This window comes from Orycteropus afer, unplaced genomic scaffold (assembly GCF_000298275.1).
Source record: "Orycteropus afer afer isolate SDZICR_OR568_19922 unplaced genomic scaffold, OryAfe1.0 scaffold00479, whole genome shotgun sequence".
Lineage (NCBI taxonomy): Eukaryota > Metazoa > Chordata > Mammalia > Tubulidentata > Orycteropodidae > Orycteropus > Orycteropus afer.
The window spans coordinates 869,624-892,028 of NW_006922066.1; the positions used below are offsets into that span (position 1 = coordinate 869,624).

At 36.5% G+C, this 22,405-nt stretch overlaps 1 protein-coding gene across 1 annotated transcript in view; it reads left to right on the forward strand.

Annotated features, from left to right (window-relative positions):
* Positions 1–22,405, forward strand: part of MMP16 (matrix metallopeptidase 16) — a 351,037-nt gene that overhangs the window by 204,253 nt on the left and 124,379 nt on the right. The window contains exon 4 of the mRNA XM_007954910.2: positions 6,677–6,981. Coding sequence (XP_007953101.1) covers positions 6,677–6,981 — 305 coding nt within the window. The remainder of the gene's footprint in view (positions 1–6,676; positions 6,982–22,405) is intronic.

The window sequence follows — 22,405 nt, forward strand, 5'->3', positions numbered from 1 at the left end:
AAAAAAAAAAAAAAAAGAATTATAAAGTGCGACACAAGCTCCTTTGATTTTAATACACAAGACCAAAACCAGTGTATTACAGTTTTTTTCCCCTAACTTTCAGTATTAGAGATAAAACAATAACTTTGAAAAAGGTTCATCACTCTATCACAAAATTAAAAAGGAATTTGTTATCAAATGAATTTTTATGCTTCCGGCAATAAAACTAGAGAATCCTGACTTTACACAGTTAGCTTGCAAGTCAATTAATATTCTTTCTGGCATTATCAATCATTCTGATGAATAAAGTGGTTTGGAAATTTCTACTTCATCAATTTTATTACATAGGATAGTTATCACTGTTTTTGATAAACTTCCAAAATTAACCAAAATGAAAGGTTCAAAGAATCAGTGGAATAGTATGATGAAATAGCCAGATAGAGACTCAAAATATGAAATTACTTGTCTTAATAAAATGAAAAATATGTACACTTTAACTACTCTATTGAACAAATAAAGAGGCAGAGTTAAAATATTTTAATTTTAAAATAGCTATACTAAATTTTTCAAACTTTTTTTAGTATAGTTCATATAAAATTCAATATGTTTAATTTTACTCATTTTATAGCATAATCTTTATTAACATATGTTACTTATTTGTATATCATTAGAATTATTAAGATAAACAGCCTTATTTTACTTTTATTATTCCATGATCTCTCTGTGCCCTTTATTATTTCAATTATTAGTAAATACAATTGTTAGTAAATACAAAATACATCTTTCTATGACATAAAAATTTCTAAGTTAAATAAATAAATAAATAAATAAATAAAAATTCTAAGTTCTCTTTTATTTGTAGGAGCTCTGGTTGCATAGTGCCTAAGGCACTTGATGGCTAACCAGAAGACTGGTGGTTCAAACCCACCAGCCACTCCTTGGAAGGAAGTTGGGCCATCTACTTCCGTAGTGATACTGCCTCGGAAACCCAAGGAGGGGTCGCTATGAGTCAAGTGTGACTTGACAGCACATAACAACAACAACAACAACATTTTATTTGTACTTTGTTAAGAACACTACCTTTACATTTCAAGTGCTCTCAATTTTTTTTCAGTTTTTTAATGACATCATGTGGTTAAGCAATTTTGAAAGCTAATCAGTTCATGGCTTTAAAAAACACTGATTTGTTTCCAAAGCTAAATAACATTTTACATTTATTATTCTGTGTTATATTAGTTTGCTCCATTTTCTCAGAATGATTATGCAGTTGTATCTATCTCTAGCTATCATATTAATATGATTTCATTTATTTATTTGATTATAAGACTATCCTTTATTCAAAAACAATAATGGAAACATACATTTGGGTTAATTTTGGAACTTCATCCAAAACAAAATTTCTACATTACTCATCCAACCCTCCCAATCCCGATTTACAGTATTATTAGAGCATATAATTATCCTGTTTATTTCTTTGTATCTCCATGACTACCACTCTAGCCAGGTCTCTGCTTTTTCTTGCTTGAACTTCTGGAATTTTTTTTTGTTGTTTTGTTTTGCTTCCATTCTTATTCCCTTATTCATTGGTCATCAGCCACAACGATGTCAGTAAACCAAAATAATATTAGTCTTCTTATTTAAGTTAAATTCTCCAGTGGGTTCCATTCATAGTTAGAATATAATCCACTCTCTACCAATCCTTTTTCATTTTATTACATAAATAAATGTTGGTTTGTGTCATGGAGCAAACACTTAAGTGCTTGACTGCTAGCCGAAAGGTCTTCTGTTCAGAGGACAGCTGGAAGACAGACAGGCTGGGAGATGGTGTTCTGGAAGGTCACAGCCTGGGAAACACTAGGGAGAAGTTCTGCACTGCGCACATGGGGTTGCTATGAGTTGGAATCAACTTGACTGCAACTAACAACATGGCCAGACCATATTCTTTCAACAGGCCAAAGTTTGTATGCATTGCTCACTGTTCCCTCTGGCTAAAAACAGAGCATGAGACATGTTTGGCCCTTTTTTCATTGAAATCTGCTTTATCATCTCCTCATCTCACCTCCTCACCATCTCACTTATCAATAAGAATATGAATTTATCTTTTTTGTTTATTTTTTGTCTCTTGTCACTTGAATATATACGTTTCCTGAGAGCAGAATCTTGTTCATATCCATATTTCTAGCACCTAGAACAGTACCCAGAGTATATTAAGTTCTTTCAGAAAATGTGTTATAAGAATACTTATCCACTAATGAGGGGCCTCTGAACTCCTGTAGACTAAGTAGACTTGTGGTGCGGTGCCTAAGATGCTTGACTGCTAACACTTCATACTCACCAGCCATTGATGGAAGGAAGATGGAGCAATCTACTTCCATGAAGATTTACCACCTTGGAAACCCAATGGAGGTCAATATGAGTCAGAATTGACTTGATAGCAGGGGTTTTATGAGAAAAATTAATTTAGACAAAGTTCAAAGTTACATTACTTTGCCAGTCTTTTCAGGCATCAAACTGCAAATTTGGACAAAAACAAGCTAGACAAAGGTCTATGATGCATCAATGTGAAAGTTTACCCTTCCTAAAAATGCAGTTCTGAGTAACAAACTGAATAAAGCAGAAAGTTAAAAGAAACAAACAACAACTAATCAACAACCACAACAAACTGCATAACTTTCTCTCTTTCGACTCAAGGAAAAAAAAAAAAAATGGCATCATTGTTGCCTCTTCCTTTTCCCTTACAACTACATCCAATCTATTAGTAAATTTTGGTACGTGTGTACTCAACATAAAGCTAAAATCCAACAACCACTTCTCAGTATCTCCTCTGGTACCATCTACTCCAAAGTACCATCCTCTTGTCCCTAGATTTTTGTAATAACTCTTAACAGATGTCCCTGCTTCAACTCTTTCTCCCTGTGGATGTGTTTTCAGTCCAGTGGCTCAAGTCATTTGTTTTAATAAACATGACAGATGTCACTTCTCTGCTCATGTTCTAGGTCTTTCCTCTCATTCACAGCCTACCTTGTGTGGTCTCCTACCTTTCCAACCTCCTAACTGAGCACTTGCTCTCTCTCTGATCAAACTGTACAAGCTGCCTTGATGTTGTTTGAATTTGCCAAACATGTCTTCACTACCACACATTTCACTTGCCATTTCTTCTTCCTGGAATACTCTCTGCCTTTTACCCATCATTTCTTCCTCTCTTCCTTTACATGCAATGAGTAATATTTACCATAAAATAACATGAATGCATTATAGAATATTTGTTACATACTAGTGAATCTTTTAGGTGAGTAGTCTAGCATCAAACTTAAGACAAGTGATTCTTGATGCAGAATGACTGGGTAGAAAAACCAACTATGACATATAGAAGCTTTTCTCAACATTGCTCTAAATTGTAATATCTTTCTTTGTAATTTATGTATGAACATGCATCTCTTTGAGTTATTTAATAAGATATTGTGACATGTTTGCCTGGCTCATAGTAAATGCTTAGTGAATGTCATTATTATTATTTAAGTCTTCCTAACATTCATAATGTATGAATTTATATTACCACAATGAATGAAGATGGCAGGAATACACAGAGTCACTGTACCAAAAAGAACTGGTCAAGCTTCATCCATTTCAGGAAGTGGCATATGATCTAGAACCGATGGTACTGAAGGAGGAAGTCAAAGCTGCAGTGAAGGAATTGGTGAAGAACAAGGTTCCGGGAATTGGCGTAATACCCATTGAGATATTTCAACAAACGGTGCTGCACTGGAGGCACTCACTCGGTTATGCCAAAAGAATTGGAAGACAGCTACCGGGCCAACTGACTGGAAGAGATCCATATTTGTACCCATTCCAAAGAAAGGTGATCCTACACAATGTGGAAATTATCAAACAATATCATTAATATCACACGCAAGTAAGATCTTACTGAAAATAATTCAAAAACAGTTGCAGCAGTATATTGACGGAGAACTTCCAGAGGTGCAAGCTGGATTCAGAAGAGGACGTGGAACAAAGGATATCATAGCTGCTGTCAGATGGATTTTGTCTCAAGGCAAAGAATACCAGAAAGATGTTTACTTGTGCTTTATTGACTATGCAAAGGCATTTGATTGTGGGGATCATGACAAATTATGGATAACATTGAGAAGAATGGGAATTCCCGAACACTTGATTGTACTCATGAGGAACCTGTACCTTGACCAGGAGGCTGTCATTCAAACAGAACAAGGGAGTGTGTCAGCGTTGTATCCTTTCCCCCTACTTATTCAATCTATATGCTGAACAAATAATCCAGGAAGCGTCAGGATTGGAGGAAGAATATTTAACAATCTGAGACACGCTGCTGATACAACTTTACTTGCTGAAAGTGAGGATGACTTGAGACATTTACTGATGAAGATTGAGGAACACAGTCTGCAGTATGGATTACATCTCAATATAAAGAAAACAAAAATACTCACAACTGGACCAATAAGCAGCATCATGATAAATAAAGAAACGATAGAGGTTGTCAAAGAATTCATGTTGCTTGGTTCTACAATTGAGGCCAATGGAAGCAGCAGTCAGGACATTAGATGATGTGTAGCACTGGGCAAGTCGGCTGAGAAGGAACTGTTTCAAGTGCTGAGGAGCAAGGATGTCTCCTTGAGGACTGAGGTGCACCTGACACAAACCATGATATTTCTAATCACCTCGTATGCATGTGAGAGCTGGACAATGAATAAGGAAGACTGAAGAAAAGTTAATGCTTTTGAGTTGTGGTGCTGGCGAAGAATGCTGAAAGTACCATGGACTGCTAAAAGAACTAACAGATCTGTCCTGGAGGAAGTGCAGCTGAGATGCTCCTTGGAAGCAAGAATGGCCAGACTTCATCTCACCTACTTTGGTCATGTTGTCAGAGGAGACCATTCCCTGGAGAAGGATATCATGCTTGGTAAGGTGGAGGGTCGACAAAGGAAGGGAAGGCCTTCAACGAGGTGGATTGACATGGTGGCTGCAACAATGGGCTCAAGTATAGCGAAGATCATGGAGCTGGCGCGGGATTGGGCAGTGTTTTGTTCTGCTGTGCATGGGGTCACTATGAGTTGGAAATGACTCGATGGCACCTAACAACAACAATAACAACAACATTCATAATTATATCAACATAGTTGTAATTAGGTTACAGATACAATCTGTGTATTATTTTTTCCACTGAACAGTACATATTAGTTTTTTCCCATGCAGCTAACTAAATGGCCTTCAAAAGGCAAAATAATTTGTAGTCTTACATATATATGTATTACTCAATGACATACAACAACATATATATTATGGCATGTAGTAAAGACATCATCAACTAACTGCAGATAGTCCCTGATTGACAATGTGTTAAGCTTTCAGTGACCTGAACTTATGACGTGTTTTTGTTTTGTTCTTATACATCTTGTCACTAGTACTATGTGCTACATACAGTGTTGCAGCATATAATTTTCTTATGCTACCGTTGTCAGATGTAATGTTTCCAACCCCAAAGAAAAAGAAAAAAAAAACTGATTTATAAAGATACTGATAATAAACAGCAATAAGAATGAAAACTAAAACTAACAAACAAACAAAAAAAGTATTCTACTTATGTTAGTGCCAGTTTAGTCATCTAATCATAACCCCATCATAAATTGGGGACTACCTGTGTTATCTGATTCATTGTACATCATTTAACTTACATAATTGTCTTTTATTATTTCACTGCAATAAATATTTACCTGATAATATATCCTTTTTTTAAAAAAATTAAGATTATTTTCTACATTTAAATTCATAAATGTAAAATTAATTTTTGAAAGGGGTCTGAAACTTTTTGACTCCTATGAAATTTACTCATTGCTTTTCACGAGGATGGTATGAATTTATACTACCACAATATAAAAAACATATTAGTTTATTTTATCTTCTATTTAGCAAGAAGTAGATAAAGAACTGAGAAAACAAAAATACCTGATTCATGCTGAAAGAATCAAGAACAATATTTATATTTCTTCTGTTCATTTGTTATTAACATCAGAGCTCATAAACTTGTTGAAGTAAATATTGTCCATGTTACATCTTTACATTTATATGGTTGTTTGTATTAAACAGCTATTGACTCATAATATTGACAAAAAAGCAATAGAGCATCAGAAATTGTACTTAATTAATCTTTTCATAAAAAAAAAAAATTAAGAAATGGCTAAGTGTCAGCCAAACTGATGATTTTAAATAAAAGAAAGCATAAAGACATTGTTTGGAAATGGCTTTGCTTACAGAATGGTGTGTCTATAAATGTAATCATAATCAAAAAGAAATGGAGAATTTTATTTCTGCTTGAAACAGCTATACCTGTTTGATCCTTTGGCAAAGCTGCCTTCCTATTGTGGTATATGAGCAAAGTGACAGATTGATCTAGTTACCCCACTGCTAACCATTCTGAAGATAAGATTTTCTCATTTATATCCCTGGTAGATGAATACAATACTACTGAGCATTAAATGATCACAGTGTATTGAAATCTAACCATGCAGACATCATGAATGAATGATATTTCCTATTTAATGTTAAGACTGTTTTTCCTAATACTTCATTGAACTGAATACATCAAAATCTGTAACAAGTCAGATCATATATAGCAAGCCATATTGATTATTTGATTATTCTTTTTTTTTTTCTTTTTCAATTTCAGTATAAAGAACGTAACTCCAAAAGTAGGAGATCCAGAAACTCGTAAAGCTATCCGCCGTGCCTTTGATGTGTGGCAGAATGTAACTCCTCTGACATTTGAAGAAGTTCCCTACAGTGAATTAGAAAACGGCAAACGTGATGTGGATATAACCATCATTTTTGCATCTGGTTTTCATGGAGACAGTTCTCCCTTTGATGGAGAGGGAGGATTTTTGGCACATGCCTATTTTCCTGGACCAGGAATTGGGGGAGATACTCATTTTGATTCAGATGAGCCATGGACTCTAGGAAATCCTAATCATGATGGTAAGTGCATTTCTCCTGCAATATGTATGCTGTATTGTCTGTATATAATGTGTTCATGGAAATAACATGCCCAGGCATATAATGTGCACAGCATGCATAGGAAACTAACGGACAAGGGTGTTGCATGGTTTGGAAAAAAATGTATAGTATGTGTTATTTGTGTAAAAATACAGTAGTTCTCTTTAGTTTTACAGTGTCCTCGTGACTTATTGTTTTAAATTTAAAATATCTTGATTGTAAATTTACTTTTAGAATTAGAAAGCAATCTGTGAAACTTTTTAGAAACTTTTGAAACAACAATTTCTATGAATCATTAGATAATATATTTTTCATATGTTCTTTTAATTAAAGACTGTAACTGTGTACTATATTCTACAAATGCTCTAAAGAGAACTGTGTTTTCTACAATATCTAATGTCTTGAAAGATTTCATAGTCAGTATTAAAGTCAGGGGGCATGTTGTTGTTGTTGTTATGTGCTATCGAGTCGGACCCGACTCATAGCCACCCCTCCTTGGATTTCCAAGGCAGTATCACTACGGAAGTAGATTGCCCCATCTTCCTTTTGAGGAGTGGCTCGTGGGTTTGAACTGCCAGCCTTCTGGTTAGTAGTCAAGTGCCTTAGGCACTATGCTACCAGAGCTCCTGCATCAAGCAAATTCTGTTGTTTTATCTACACCAGTGTTTTCACTTGATACTTAACCCTCATTAACTTTTATGGTGTTACTTCTACTGAATGCTTCCTGTGTTATTTCCTGAACTATTTTCACCTTTCCATTCTACACATTTTTTCTCCTTCTTCTCTCAGCCATTTTCTTTTAAGTCACAGGTTCAGCATTCTAATTGTATGTTTTATTATATATACTTTATTTTTCTCAAAAATCAATTGCTTACAACTCTATTATAACATACCTCTCCATTTTCTAATCCTTAGAGTTATCCTGATATGTGAAAATCATGTAAAAATAAAAATACTCAGTAACAAAAGAATAGTTACTTGATATCAGGGAAATTTGTTTCTTCTTTGATAAGAGTCTATATTTCGACTCTGTTTTAAAAAAATTACAGTTTTAAAATCTTAAGAGTTATAAAGGCCCTAAACAGCCATGTCCTTAATTTTTATTATCGAGATTTAAATATTATTTTTCCTTACCATAATAGAATATTGTCAAATACTCAAGCTTGTATTGTTTTAATGACAACTACCCAGCTATTAGAACTCTTAATTCGTCCTTGAATAATTGTGTCATAAAATTAAGGTTTGTTAGTTCATTAGAGGGAGCTCTGGTGACGTAGTGCCTAAGGCATTTGACTGCTAACCAGAAGGCTGGCAGTTCAAACTCACCAGCCACTCCTCGTAGAGCTAGTGCCTGGGAAACCCAAAGAGGTGTTGCTATGAGTCAAATCCATTTGACAGCAGTGAATTTGATTTGGGAGTTCTGGTGGCATAGTGCCTAAGGCATTTGACTGCTAACCAGAAGGCTAACTGCTAACCCACTAGCCACTCCTCGGAAAGAAGATTGGGCAATCTACTTCCATAGAGATACCACCTCGGAAACCAGAGGAGCAGTCACTGTGGTTAGGTGGAGTAGTGTAACAGTTTTGCATTTTTAGGACACCAAGAGTTCCACGTTTGTTATTGTTGTTGTTATGTGCCCTCAAGTAGGACCCGATTCATAGTGACCCCTCCTTGGGTTTCTGAGGCAGTATCACTACAGAAGTAGATTGCCCAACCTTCCTTCCGAGAAGTGGCTAGTGGATTTGAACCGCCAGCCTTCTGGTTAGCAGTCAAGTGCCTTAGGCACTACGCTACCAGAGCTGAATTAAGTTGAGCTAAACTTAAAATGACATCAATTTTCAAAGAAAGAAAAAATAATAATAAACCTACTCTCCATGTTTTCCAAAAGAAATTATCAGTATCTAATTTTTAACAAGGTGATCTTTTGAATTGTTATTAATAGTTATTTTTCTTTTTTGTTATTCTTGTTAAAAACCAATTATTGTTAGTTATCAGCAAGTCTCACATGCTATAATGTTAAATTATGACTTTAGGAATTGGTTTGAAAAAACAGACAGCAAACATGTTGAGAGATTTAAGTCCAGTGGAATGAGAAGCCAAAACCTTTGGATTCAGACAGATCTATGATTAAATCCTGGCTCTAAAAGCTTTTTTTGTCATATCCTTCCTCTTACTCTGTAGTTTCTATTGCAGGTTGTGAACATTTTAAGTAGATGTACTTTCAATGAATACTTTTTTTACCTACTCTCTACTTGAACATCTACTAATCAAATCTGGCACATAGTAGTTGAGTCATAATGAGTTAATATATAAATCATTTAAAATAAAATGTGTTTATTCCATTCCTCTCAAATTCATACAGCCATTCTAATAAAATAGTTTAGAATCTTTCAAGTTGATTAAGATTATTTTAAATAATGGAAGACACATTTACATTCTAAATGATTGAGAAGAGCAACACTTATAATGATAGAATTTGCTGTCAAAAGTAAAACTGCATTTGATTCCAGTGCAAGGATATTCTTTTAAACTTTTAGGCAAAGATTTTACATCAGTAATGTATCTAATTGTTAAGGCTACTTTAAATATGTAGCTTTGAAATTGTGCAAATTTGTCTTGTGGACTCACACATCTAAAATAGCTTCAAACGCTTGTGTATAAGAGATGATCCTTTACAACCGGCTATGTTTTCTCTTGAAATATTGAAGTTCTCAATAAGTAAGACTGCACAAATTATTTAGGTGTTTGTTGTATTAGCTGGTTTTATAGATATCATCTGACATATTTGAAAAGAAACAAAAAGTTAGAAGGAAAAACCTGTAGGGTCATTTGGATGCGAAGGTTTACAGAGTTGAGTGTGATCAGTGCGTATGTCCTTTCTTTGACTTAAGAAGTATATGTGAAAAGATTTCTGAAGTATAGCATATTAACTAAAGCTGTACAATCAAGTCAATGGATTTTGATAAAAAGTATTTATTAATACATGTTTTACCTCTTAATTTATACTATTAAAACCACAACCAAACTCACTGCCATTCAGTCAGATCCAACTCATAGTGACCCCTCCTTGGGATTCTGAGGCAGTGTCACTACGGAAGTAGATTGCCCAATTGTCCTTCCAAGGAGTGCCTGGTGAGTTCGAACCACCAGCCTTCTAGTTAGCAGTCAAGTGCCTTAGGCACTATGCTACCAGGGCTCCCAATTTATACTATAGAATTATAGTATTATTTACACTTTGGCATAACATTAAAAACCTAAGTAAAACAACTAATTAATATTTAATATGAGTCAGATTCCTTTACCAGTCAAATAAAGATATTATGTTTTGTGAGTGAGCCTAAAGGAAATGACTTTGCAAAATAGTTGTTGTTGTTGTTGTTGTTATGTGCCGTCGAGTCAGCCCTGACTCATAGCGACCCCTCCCTGGGTTTCCGAGGCAGTATCACTACGGAAGTAGGATTGCCCAACCTTCCTTCTGAGGAGTGGCTGGTGGGTTTGAACCGCCAGCCTTCTGGTGAGCAGGCAAGTGTCTTAGCCACTATGCTACCATATGCAAAATAGTAGTATTTCAAAATTCCAGGGGATTATAGAGATGTTAATTGACTGTTGAAGATGTGATACCTAAAGATTTACTGCTTATACTTCACAAAAGAAGACATCCAGGTGGCTAACAAACACATGAATATATGCATATAATCATTAGCCATTACCAAAATGCAAATCAAAACTATAATGAGATGCTATCGCACATGTCAATAATGGCATTGATCAAAAAATAGAAAACAGCAAATGCTGGTCAGGTTGTGGGGAGATTGAAATAGTGCACACACATGTTTGTTGTAGCATTGTTCATGATGATAGAAAGAAGTAAAACCTAAATGTCTATCAATGGATGAATGAGTAAACAAAATATGGAACATACATACAAAGGGATACTGCACAGTTATAAAGAATAATGATGGATCTGCGACACCTCTCATAACATGGATATATTTGGAGGACATCATAAACCAAAAAAGAAAACCTCACTGCCATCAAGTTGGATCTGACTCATAGCGACCCCTCCTTGGGTTTCTGAGGCGGTATCACTACGGAAGTAGATTGCCCAACACCTCCTTTTGAGGTGTGGCTGGTGGGTTTGAATCACTAGCCTTCTGCTTAGCAGTCAAATGCCTTAGGCACTATGCCACCAGGGCTTCCAGAAGGACATCATAGTGAATAAAATAAATCAATCATAAGGGCAAATATTGTATAACACTACTATTATAAAAAGTAAAGAATAGACTTGCATGCAAAAAAAGACATTTTTGATGATTATCATGGATGGAAGCAGAGAGAAGGGGAGAGAGGGAAAAATATTAAATAGGTAGTAGACATGTGTTAGGAGCTCTGGTAGCCTACTGCATTTGACTGCAGTTCAAACCCACCAGCCACTCCTTGGAAGGGAGAGGGAGATTGGGCGATTTACTTCCATAGTGATAGAAACCCAAGAAGGGGTCACTATGAGCTGGATTTGACTTGACAGTAGTGAGTTTGGTTTGGTTTAGACTTGTGTTAGTTCTGGTGAAAGAAAAGACAGTACACAATACAGAGGACCCCAGCACGGCATGACCAAGGCAAAAGATGTTAAGAGAATGTGTTAATGATTTCATTTTACTTGGATCCATAATCAACACCCATGGAAGCAACAATCAAGAAATCAAATGACATATTGCACTGGCCAAATCTGCTGCAAAAGACCTCTTTAAACTGTTAAAGAACAAAGATGTCACTTTGAAGACTAAGGTATGCCTGACCCAAGCCATTGGTGTTTTCAATAGCTTCATATGCATGTGAAAGCTAGACAATGAATAAAGAAGACTGAAGAAGAATTGATGGATTTGAATTGTGGTGTTGATGAAGAATATTGAAAATACCATGGATTCCCCAGGAATGAAAAATCTTTCCTGGAAGATGTGCAGCCAGAATGCTCCTTAGAAGTGAGAATGGCCAGGTTTTGTCTCTTGTACTTTGGTTCATGTTGTCAGAAGGGACCATTCCCTGGAGAAGGCTATCAAGCTTGATAGAGTAGAGGGTCAGTGAAAAAGAGCAAGTCTCTCAAGTAGGATGGATTGACACAGTGGTTGCAACGATGGGCTTAAGCATAGTAACAATTGTGAGGATGGCGTAGGGCCAGGCAGTGTTTTGTTCTGTTGTACATAGTCAGTATGAGTTGGGACAGACTCCATGGCAACTGACAATGATAACAACAATGGTAAATATTATAACATATACAAGCCTGCCACAACTGTAATAACAAACATTGATTTGTGAGTGGATACATAATGTATGCTAAGTAGGTTTGGCAGGTTGTACAGGAGTATACCAATATTCATATATAGGTATGGCTGTGCATATTTCTTCATACATGTTTGTATATGCAAGGTGTATATTTATATAAATTAAGAGATCACCTAGAGAGTATAGTTATGGACACTTCTTAGACATAACCAAGCTTAGGGACTGAGCTACTGGATGGAAAGGCTAAGCACTGTAGTCTCAGGGGACATCTAGGTCAATTGTCATAACAAAGTTCATAAAGATGATATTATTTGTCCGAGAGTGGTGAATAGTGGCTAGGGTCTTAAAAGATTGTGAGCAGCCATCTCAAATACAACTATTGGTCTCTTTAATATTATTCATTATTCAATATTCAAAATACCTGGAGCACAATAAAGTGAAGAAAACTGAAGACTCAAGGAAGCAATTAGTCCAAAGGACTAATGGCCCACATGAACCACAGCCTTCTCTGTCCCGACACCAAAAGAACAAAGTGGTGCCCAGCCACTGCTACTGAACAGCTGACATTATGGAAGGCCCCAGTTAGAATGGGTGAAAACTATAGAACAAAATTCAAACTCATAAAAAAGATCAGACTTTTTTCTAGTTTTGTTCTGATAAAGACTATTGAAACTCCCAAAACTATCGTCCTATGACAGCATTTAAACTTGAAACTGAAGATACTTCCAAAGGCCACCTTTCAGCCAAATAATGGAGTGGCTTATAAAACAAACAATAAATAAAACTCTAAAGAACATGCTTCATAGAACAATCAACTATTTGAGACCAGAAGGGCAACGTTCACCCAAAAGCAAATATGGGATGGCAGAGAGAAGCAGAGACACTGGATGAATGGAAACAGGGAACCCAAGGTGAAAATGGTGAGAGTGAGAACACATTGCAGCATTACAACCAATGTCACAAAACAATTTGTGTACGGATTGTTGAATGGAAAACTGACTGCTGTGTAAACTTTCACCAAAATCACAATAAAATGTTGGCAGATAGTTTAAAAAAAAAATCACTTTACCACAAAAGTGAGAAGAGTAGTTGCTGACTGGAAGAATGGAAAAAAAAAAAAAAAAAAAGATTAACTGCTTAATTGAAATTCAAACTCTTAACCAGCAACAGCAGGGTAGCTAGCATAGTGTCAGGCTGAAGTATTGATCATTTATCAAGAGAACAGCCTCTAGCTTTGCTTGTGGTCCTGGTGAATGTGGAAAGAATTAATGCATTTGTGCATCTTAGATAGTAACTATGTGTAATATTGTCTTTTTCTATTAGGGATATACTAGGCACAATTCTGCCATCTTCATTGATAGACTGTCCCTACTTTTTGTTTCCAGTCCTTAAATGCCCCTGGCTTGCTTACCTGAATTATTTCCTTTCTCTCTTATTCACAGCTCTTGAACAGCTAGAAAACAGAGCAGCTTGGTTATTTAGCAAAAATGCAAATGAAAGAGTCTCTTGATAAGTACGCAGCTCATTTTCCACAGCATATTGCTCAGCTAATGAAGGCAATTTGAATTCTGTCTACCTCAAAAGAGATAAACAGTGTCTTAGGCTGCCAGTAACCCTTAATTCATTGTTACCCACTTTCCTTTCAATTTGCTGATAGTCATGATATCTTTCAAAAGCTCAAGTTGAAACCCATTAAATGAATTACAAAATAATAAAAAATAAATATATTAAAATAAAGAAATACACACATCTAATGAAAATAATGCTGTTTTTTACAATTTTTTTTTGTTTTCATAGTTTATATAAGCAAAACATATGCATAGTAATTCAAAATATAATATTTCTTTTGAAAAGTATACATTGCCTGAATCTGAGTTGAGAAATTTAACTCTACTGAAATGTTCAGATTCATTTTGAGCATCATTACTGTATTGTTTCCTTAGCCATGGTATGGACTTAAATGGCACTCTCTATGTCAAAACAACCTATTGCAAAGATTCTTTCGAATTACTGAAGTATCTACTATAGTAATAGGATTTCACACTGATAATCTCAAGTGAAAATGTAACCTATTAAATTGATATATATAAAACGTATGGCAGAAAATGATCTAGAGACATGTCTTAGTTTACTGTGTAGTTGTAATTCTGTTGACAGAGTATGTTGCATCCCCTCTGTTTATTGTCAGAAAGCTAACTTTCTAAAGTTAGATGGTGATCAAGGAGACTTAGGGCTACTGCATCAGGCTGTCCAAAACTAGGGGCAGAGAAATGTTGATAAAAATGTCATCAATCTCTTAAATATATTTCATCATCAAATGTTAAACAATCAAATTTTGCATCTGTGGGAACTGCTTTGTGCATTGTAGGATATTCAGCAGCATTTCTCATCTCTATCTAGTAGGCAGGCCCCAGCCCCCAGAGCCAGGACAGGAAGGGGGAGAGTGCCAGGGAGCACAAAACCCACAGGATCCAGGTAAGGGGTGGGAGGTAGGCAGGCCCCAGCCCCCAGAACCGGGAAAGGGAGGGGGAAAGTGCCAGGGACCACACAACCCTTACGATCCAGGTAAGGGGCTCAGGATCTAGGTAAGAGGTGGGAGTCAGGCAGATACCTGTACCCAGAGCCAGGAAAGGGAGAAGAGCTCCAAGGACCAAAAAAGCCATATGATCCAGGAAGAAATTAGGTAAGGGGAGGCTGGAGAGGTCTCCAACTGCTAAGGGAGACAAACTTGTCTGTCAATTCATCATCCTGTGGGGCTTGCACGTTGTTGTGAGGCTGTGCCACTGGTGTTTCAAACGCCAGCAGGGTTGCACTTGGTGCACAGGTTTCAGTGCAATTTACAGACTGAGACAGACTAGGAAGAAGGAAGAAGCCATCCACTTCTCAAAAACTTGGCCAGGGAAAACCTTATGAATAGCAGAGAAACACTGTCTGATACATTACTGGACAACTTTATGAATTGCTTGGAAACATTGTCTGAAACAGTGTGTATCCTAGGCATTAGTGAGCTGAAATGGATTGGTTTTGGCTATTTTGAATCAGACAACCATATGATCTACTATGCTGGGAATGACAATTTGAAGAGGAATGGCGTGGAATTCATCATCGGTAAGGATGTTTCAAGATCTGTCCTGAAGTACAATGCTGTCAGTGATAAGATAATATCCATACACCACAAGGAAGACCCATTAATTCTATGATTATTCAAATTTGTGCACCAACTACCAAAGCCAAAGATGAGGAAATTGACCATTTTTTATCAACTTCTGCAGTCTGAACTTGACTGAACGTGCAATCACGATGTGTTAATTATCACTGGTGACTGAAATGCAAAAGTTGGAAACAAAGAAGAATCACTGGTAGATGGAAGCTTTGGCCTTGGTGACAGAAATGACAATGCAGATCGCATGGTAGAATTTTGCAAGACCAATGATTTATTCATTGCTAATACCTTTTTTCAACAACACAAACAGAGGCTATACACATAGACTTTACCAGATGAAGTACACAGGAATCAGATGGACTACATCTGTGGCAAGAAATGATGGAAAAGCTCAATATTTTCAGCCAAAACAAGGCCAAGAGCTGATTGTGGAACAGACCATCAACTGCTCATAGGCAAGTCCAACTTGAAGTTGAAGACAATTAAAACAAGTCCATGAGAGCCAAAGTATGGCCTTGAATATATCCCTCCTGAATTTAGAGACCATCTAAAGAATAGATTTGATGCATTGAATAACAATGACTGAAAACCAGAAGAATTGTGAGATGACATCAAGAACATCATCCATGAAGAAAGCAAGAGGTCATTAAAAAGACAAGAAAAGAAGAAAAGACCAAAATGGATGTCAGAATAGACTCTGAAACTCACCCTTGAGCAAAGAGTAGCTAAAGAAAATGGAAGAAATGACAAGACAAAGGAGCTGAACAGAAGATTTCAAAGGGCAGCTTAAGCAGACAAAGTCAATTACTATAATGAAATGTGCAAAGACCTGGAATTAGAAAACCAAAAGAGAAGAACATGCTCAGCATTTCTCAAGCTGAAAGCACTGAGAAAAAACCTTAAGCCTCAAGTTGCAATATTGAAGGATTCTATGGGCAAAATATGAATGATGCAAGAAGCATCAAAAGAAGATGGAAGGAATACACAGAGTCACTGTACCAAAAAGATCTGGTCGATCCTCATCCATTTCAGGAGGTGGCATGTGTTTAAGAACCAATGGTATTGAAGGAAGAAGTCGAAGCTTCACTGAAGGAATTGAAGAAGAACAAGGCTCCAGGAATTGATGGAATACCCACTGAGATGTTTCAACAAATGGATGCCCCACTAGAGGTACTCACTTGGCTATGTCAAGAGATTTGGAAGACAGCTACTTGGCTATCTGACTGGAGGAGATCCTTATTTGTATCCATTCCAAAGAAAGGTGATCCCACAAAATGTGGAAATTATCAAGCAGTATATTAATATTGCATGCAAGTAAAATCTTACTGAAGATAATTCAAAAATTGTTGCAGCAGAATATTGACAGAGAACTTCCAGAGGTGCAAGCTGGATTCAGAAGAGGACATGGAACGAGGGAAATCATTGCTGATGTCAGATAGATCTTGGCTGAAAGCAAAGAATACCAGACAGATGTTTACTTGTGTTTTATTGACTGTGCAAAAGCATTTAATTGTGTGGATCATAACAAATTGTGGATGACATTGAGAAGAGTGGGAATTCCAGAACACTTAATTGTGCTCATGAGGAACCTATACATAGATTAGGAGGCTGTTTTTCAAAGAGAACAAGAAGATATTGCATCATTTAAAATCAAGAAGGGAGTGTGTCAGGGTTGTATTCTTTCACCATACTTATTCAATCTGTATGCTGAGCAAATAATCTGAGAAGCTGGACTATATGAAGAAGAACATGGCATCAGGATTGGAAGAAGGATCATTAACAACCTGAGATATGCAAAACAAAATATATAAGCATAAATCAGAAATTATTTCTTTCACTGCATGATTTGACTTAATCAGTGTGGAAATTGTAATGCCACCATTTTCCATAAGAATGAGAAGTGAGAAGTCTTGATAAACTTCTCTGTGGTGATTGTAATTCAAATTTATTAAATAGAACATTTATCATTTTTATTGCTATATCATCAGTCTCTAATTGTGATTTGGATATATTTAATTCTAAATTTATTTGTGCATAAAAGTTAATACTTATTTTTGATTTAACAATAAAACATTCAGTTTCAGAACTGGAAATGTCTTGTATGTTTTTATACAAAATTCTGAGAATAATAGCTTCTTTCATATTTCCTTCAGCTTAGTTTTACATGTATGAACTGGAACTTCACTCTCTAGGACTGGTTTCTATTACATTGTCTATTATCTATTATATATATATTATATATTATATCTATTATAGTAATCTAAATTCTCTTTTCTCTGATCTATGTATAAAAGATAAAGATATATGCAGGGAGCTCTGGTAGCGTAGTGCCTAAGGCACTTGACTGCCACTCCAGCCACTCCTCAGAAGGAAGGTTGGGCAGTCTACTTCCGTAGTGGTACTGCCTCAAAAACCCAAGGAGGGGTCGCTATGAGTCAGATCCGACTAAATGGCAAACACAACAACAACTGTGTATCATTTCATTTATTTTAAATTCCATTGTTAGAAATTTCCTTTCACTTGTTGTTGTTGTTGTTGTTTGCCGTCGAGTCGGCCCCGACTCATAGCGACCCCTCCTTGGGTTTCCGAGGCAGTATCACTACGGAAGTAGGATTGCCCAACCTTCCTTCCCAGGAGTGGCTGGTGGGTTTGAACCGCCAGCCTTCTGGTTAGCAGTCAAGTGCTTTAGCCACTATGCTACCAGAGCTCCTTTCACTTACCAAGATTTATTGTTTTTTTCAGTCACATGAATATTTTAGTTATATTATTATTAATGCAGTCTATTTGATAGAATATTAGGTTAAAAAAAAAACAAAAACCTGATATTCATTTAATTATGGCAGTTTTACTCATTCAGGACAGTGCCAAAGAAGGAAATACTAAGGAAAATACATTTTTATGGTATATTAAAGCTTTCTCATATTATATATTAAACTAGTGGAAAAACACCTGCTTAAAATAAACCTTCTTTACCTAATGAAACTTTTCATTTAGAGCCCCCCTTTTTTTGAGGGGGCAGTTTTATGGGCAAAAATTTAACTAGATGAGCTGTATAGTGCTTTTTGTCTAATGAAAAAAAAATTCTGGAAATGTATAGTTTATTTCAGTTATGCAGTTTATTTCTCAGGAAGGTGACCCAGAAAATTAACTGTAATTTAAATCTATACACTAACCTTAAATTGCCAACCTAACTTCCTGATTTTGACAGATAAATATGCATCTTAATTTACTAAGCATATTGAAATCAGCTTATGTAATTATATTTACATGTAATTATAGTCCCTTTTCTTCCTCTTCTTTGATCTTCACATATTGTTTCTTCATGAATTCCTGCCTCTGGGAAAAATGGTTACATCTTACGCCTCCCCTCCAACTCCTTTCATCATAAAATCCTTCCCAGCTCTCAAAGTCCTGCTCTCATATGTCCAGCCTAGTAAAGTTGGCCATAATCATTCCCCCCTTTTTAAACCTTGTGGCTACAAATTATGCAGTACATGTTCTTGACTATCTTAAGTCAAGTGAATTTCTTTGGCTATCTTAAGATGATAAGGGATAAATGGAATTAAATTAGAGGTAAGAGGAGTGTCTTACAGAATAAACTCCTAGGCAGAATAGATAAAGAATTTTGCAGTTGTTTAATATATTTAAAACAAGCACTTAGTCAGGTAATACAGATACTTAAAGTGGAAGTCTTTATAAATCATGCTGGAATCATACTGACAAAGTCAGAAGAAGAAAAAGGGGATCTTTGAAGAAACATTAGCAAATAGCTTTCTTTATATGCATTGACTACCAACTCATGTGATTTTGGTAAATCTAACTTAACTTTTATGGATTTATTTTCAAGCCTAAGGGTGTTCCTTCACAAGCTTTTGCTCTTCGGTTCAGCACTGCAGGGTTGGGAAAGGTATATGGAAGGAAATTATCAGAATCATCACACTCTTCCTTCAGCTTGAATGCACTGTCCATCTTTAGTCAGGAACTCAAGCGTTTGTGTTCAGAAAATCTGCATGTACTTTGGGTTAAGTGGATCTCAAATGATAAAGTTAAAATAGCACATGAATAATTAAGTGAACTTTACTTTGTTTTTTTCTAAAATAGCTTCAACCCTTCTTTATTTTCTATGTCACTGATCTGGGAACTACCACACTTTCTATTTACAATGTCATGAATATGTGACATTGAATGACCTAGATCTTTTTCATTAAGATAGTACATCCTTCTTCCTGCCTTCCTCTTCTCAGACTTGATCTAATAGGCTCCATCACAATCTTCACTCTTCAATAAAATACCAATATAGGTATATGCACTCTGACTGATCTATATATCTAAAAGTAATGTTTGATATACTACTAGCTTATTTTTTTTCAGAAGTGAAAAAGCAGTTTAAATTCCTATCCTGAGTATTTTTGGACCTTATAATTAACAATAACAATTATAGTAATGCTAAAAATAGTAAATGATAGCATAGTAATAACAGCATATACTGGGTGTCAGGCACTATTAAATATCATTGATAAATTTTCCTTTAATAGAAGAATGAAGAAATCCAAAGACACATGGAAACAATTAGTCCAAGTGACTGGTACACCATATGATCCTCAGCTTATGAGACTGTGAGATCAGAAGAACCAAATGGTGCCCGGCTACCACTGTCAACCACTTGGAGGAGAATCTATGTAGGAGATCCTGGATAGAAAGGGATAACAATGTGGAACAAAACTCAAAATCATTAAAAGAAAAAAAAAAAAAAATGAGACCAGGTTTGCTGGCCTGATAGAGCCTGGTAGAACCACTGAGACTATGGCCCTTAGCTGCCCTTTAGGTCTGGAATTGAACCCACTCCCATGTCTTCCAGCCAAACAAAAGGCAGGCATGTGAGCTGAACATTTACATTAGGTAGATACACTCCTTGGAGAGATCAATCATGGGAGAATAGAAGGGCTGTCTGTGCACAGGGAGACAACTTAGGGGGAAGGAGTACCTGGGGGGGAAGGACACAGGAAAGAGGGGAGGAGGTGAGGGGAGCTGTTGCATTGTGGGAAATTGTAATCAATGTCACAAGACAAAGTGTATGTGAAATGCTGTATGGGAAATGAAATTGCTCTGTATCCTTTCACCCAAATCACAAGAAAATTTTTTTAAAAAAGAAGAAGAAAGAAATCAGACATATACTGGGCAAATATGGTGCAAGGGACTTCTTTAAAGTGTTAAATAGCAAAGGTGTCACTTTGAAGACAAAGGTGCACCTAACCTAAACCATGGTATTTTCAATCACCTATCTGGCAGTTCAAACCTACCAGCTACTCCTTGAAAGGATGGTTGTTGGACAATCTACTTCTGTAGTGATACCACCTCGGAAACCCAAGGAGGGGTTGCTAGGTTGCTATGAGTGAGATCCTACTCGACGGCAATGAGGTTTTTTTTTTTTTTTTTTTTGGTATATGTGGAAGCTGGACAGTGAATAATGAAGACCCAACAAGAATTGATGCGTGTGAATTACAGTATTGGTGAAGAACTAAAAATGCCATGGACTGCCTGAAAAACAAACAGATGTGTCCTGGAAGAAGTGCCCCCAGGAAGCCCCTCAGAGGTGAGAATGGCCAGACTTCATCTCACCTACTTTGGTCATGTTGTCAGATGGCACCCATCCCTGGAGAATGATATCATGCTTGGTAAAGTAGATGTTCAACAAAAAAAGGAAGACCCTCAATGAGATGGACTGACACAGTACCTGCCATGATTGGCTCAAGCAAAGCAAGGATTGTGAGCATGGCACAGGACCAGGCAGTGTTTTTTTTTTTGTTGTTCTGTTGTACACAGGATCACTCTGAGTTGAAACTGACTGGACGTCACCTGATACGAAAGAATAGAGAGTTGTGATTTGTAAAATAGATTGATAGAAAATATCTGGGCTGAAACACGGAGAAGCCAAGATTGAAAAAAAGAGAGAGAAAAGAATGTAGAAATATACATGCAAATAGGACACGATGGAAAAAAAAAAATCTCACATGAAGTTAAAGTACCGGACAGTTTTTTTGTATACCCTTTGTCTATCTGCTTATTCATAACCATCTACTTCGGTAGTGATACTGCTTCGGAAACTCAAGGAGGGGTTGTTGAGTTGGATCTGACTCCATGGCACATAAGAACAACAACACATAGAAACAAACCAAACCAAACTCACTGCTATTGAGTTGATTGGGACTCGCAGCCAGCCACTCACCTTATGTTTTGAAGACTGTAAATCATTATGGAAGCAGACACTGCCTCATCTTTCTTCCTCAGAGTGGCTGGTGGATTCAAACCACCGACCTTTTCGTTAGCAGTCAAATGCCTTAACCACTACAACATTTAAAAGAAAAAAAAAAAACAACTCAGTGCCGATGAGTCATTTCTGACTCATTGTGACCCCTCTTTTGGTTTCCCACGTGGTATCTCTATGGAGGGAGCTCTGGTAACATAGTGGCTAAGACACTTGCCTGCTAACCAGACAGCTGGCGGTTCAAATCCACCAGCCACTCCTTGGAAGGAAGGTTGGGCAATCCTACTTCCGTAGTGATACTGCCTCGGAAACCCAAGGAGGGGTCGCTATGAGTCGGGTTTGACTCGACGGCACACAACAACAACAACGACAATCTCTATGGAAGTAGATTGCCCAATCTTTCTTCCGAAGAGTGGCTGATAGGTTTGAACCACCAACCTTCTGGTTAAGCTCCTTAATATACATGATAAATTCCTGTAAACACTTTGATATAATGTCATCTATTTCTTCTGAACTCATACCCAGACTTTCACTCTCCCATAGGAATCTCAAACTGAATATATTCAACAGTGAGCATATCATGTCCCCAAACCTGATGCAGTTTTTTATATTCTCTCTCTTTGTTAGCGTATCAATATCCATTTCATTGTCCAAACCAGAAACCTGGTGTCATTCTGCTTTTTTTTTTTTTTTTTTTC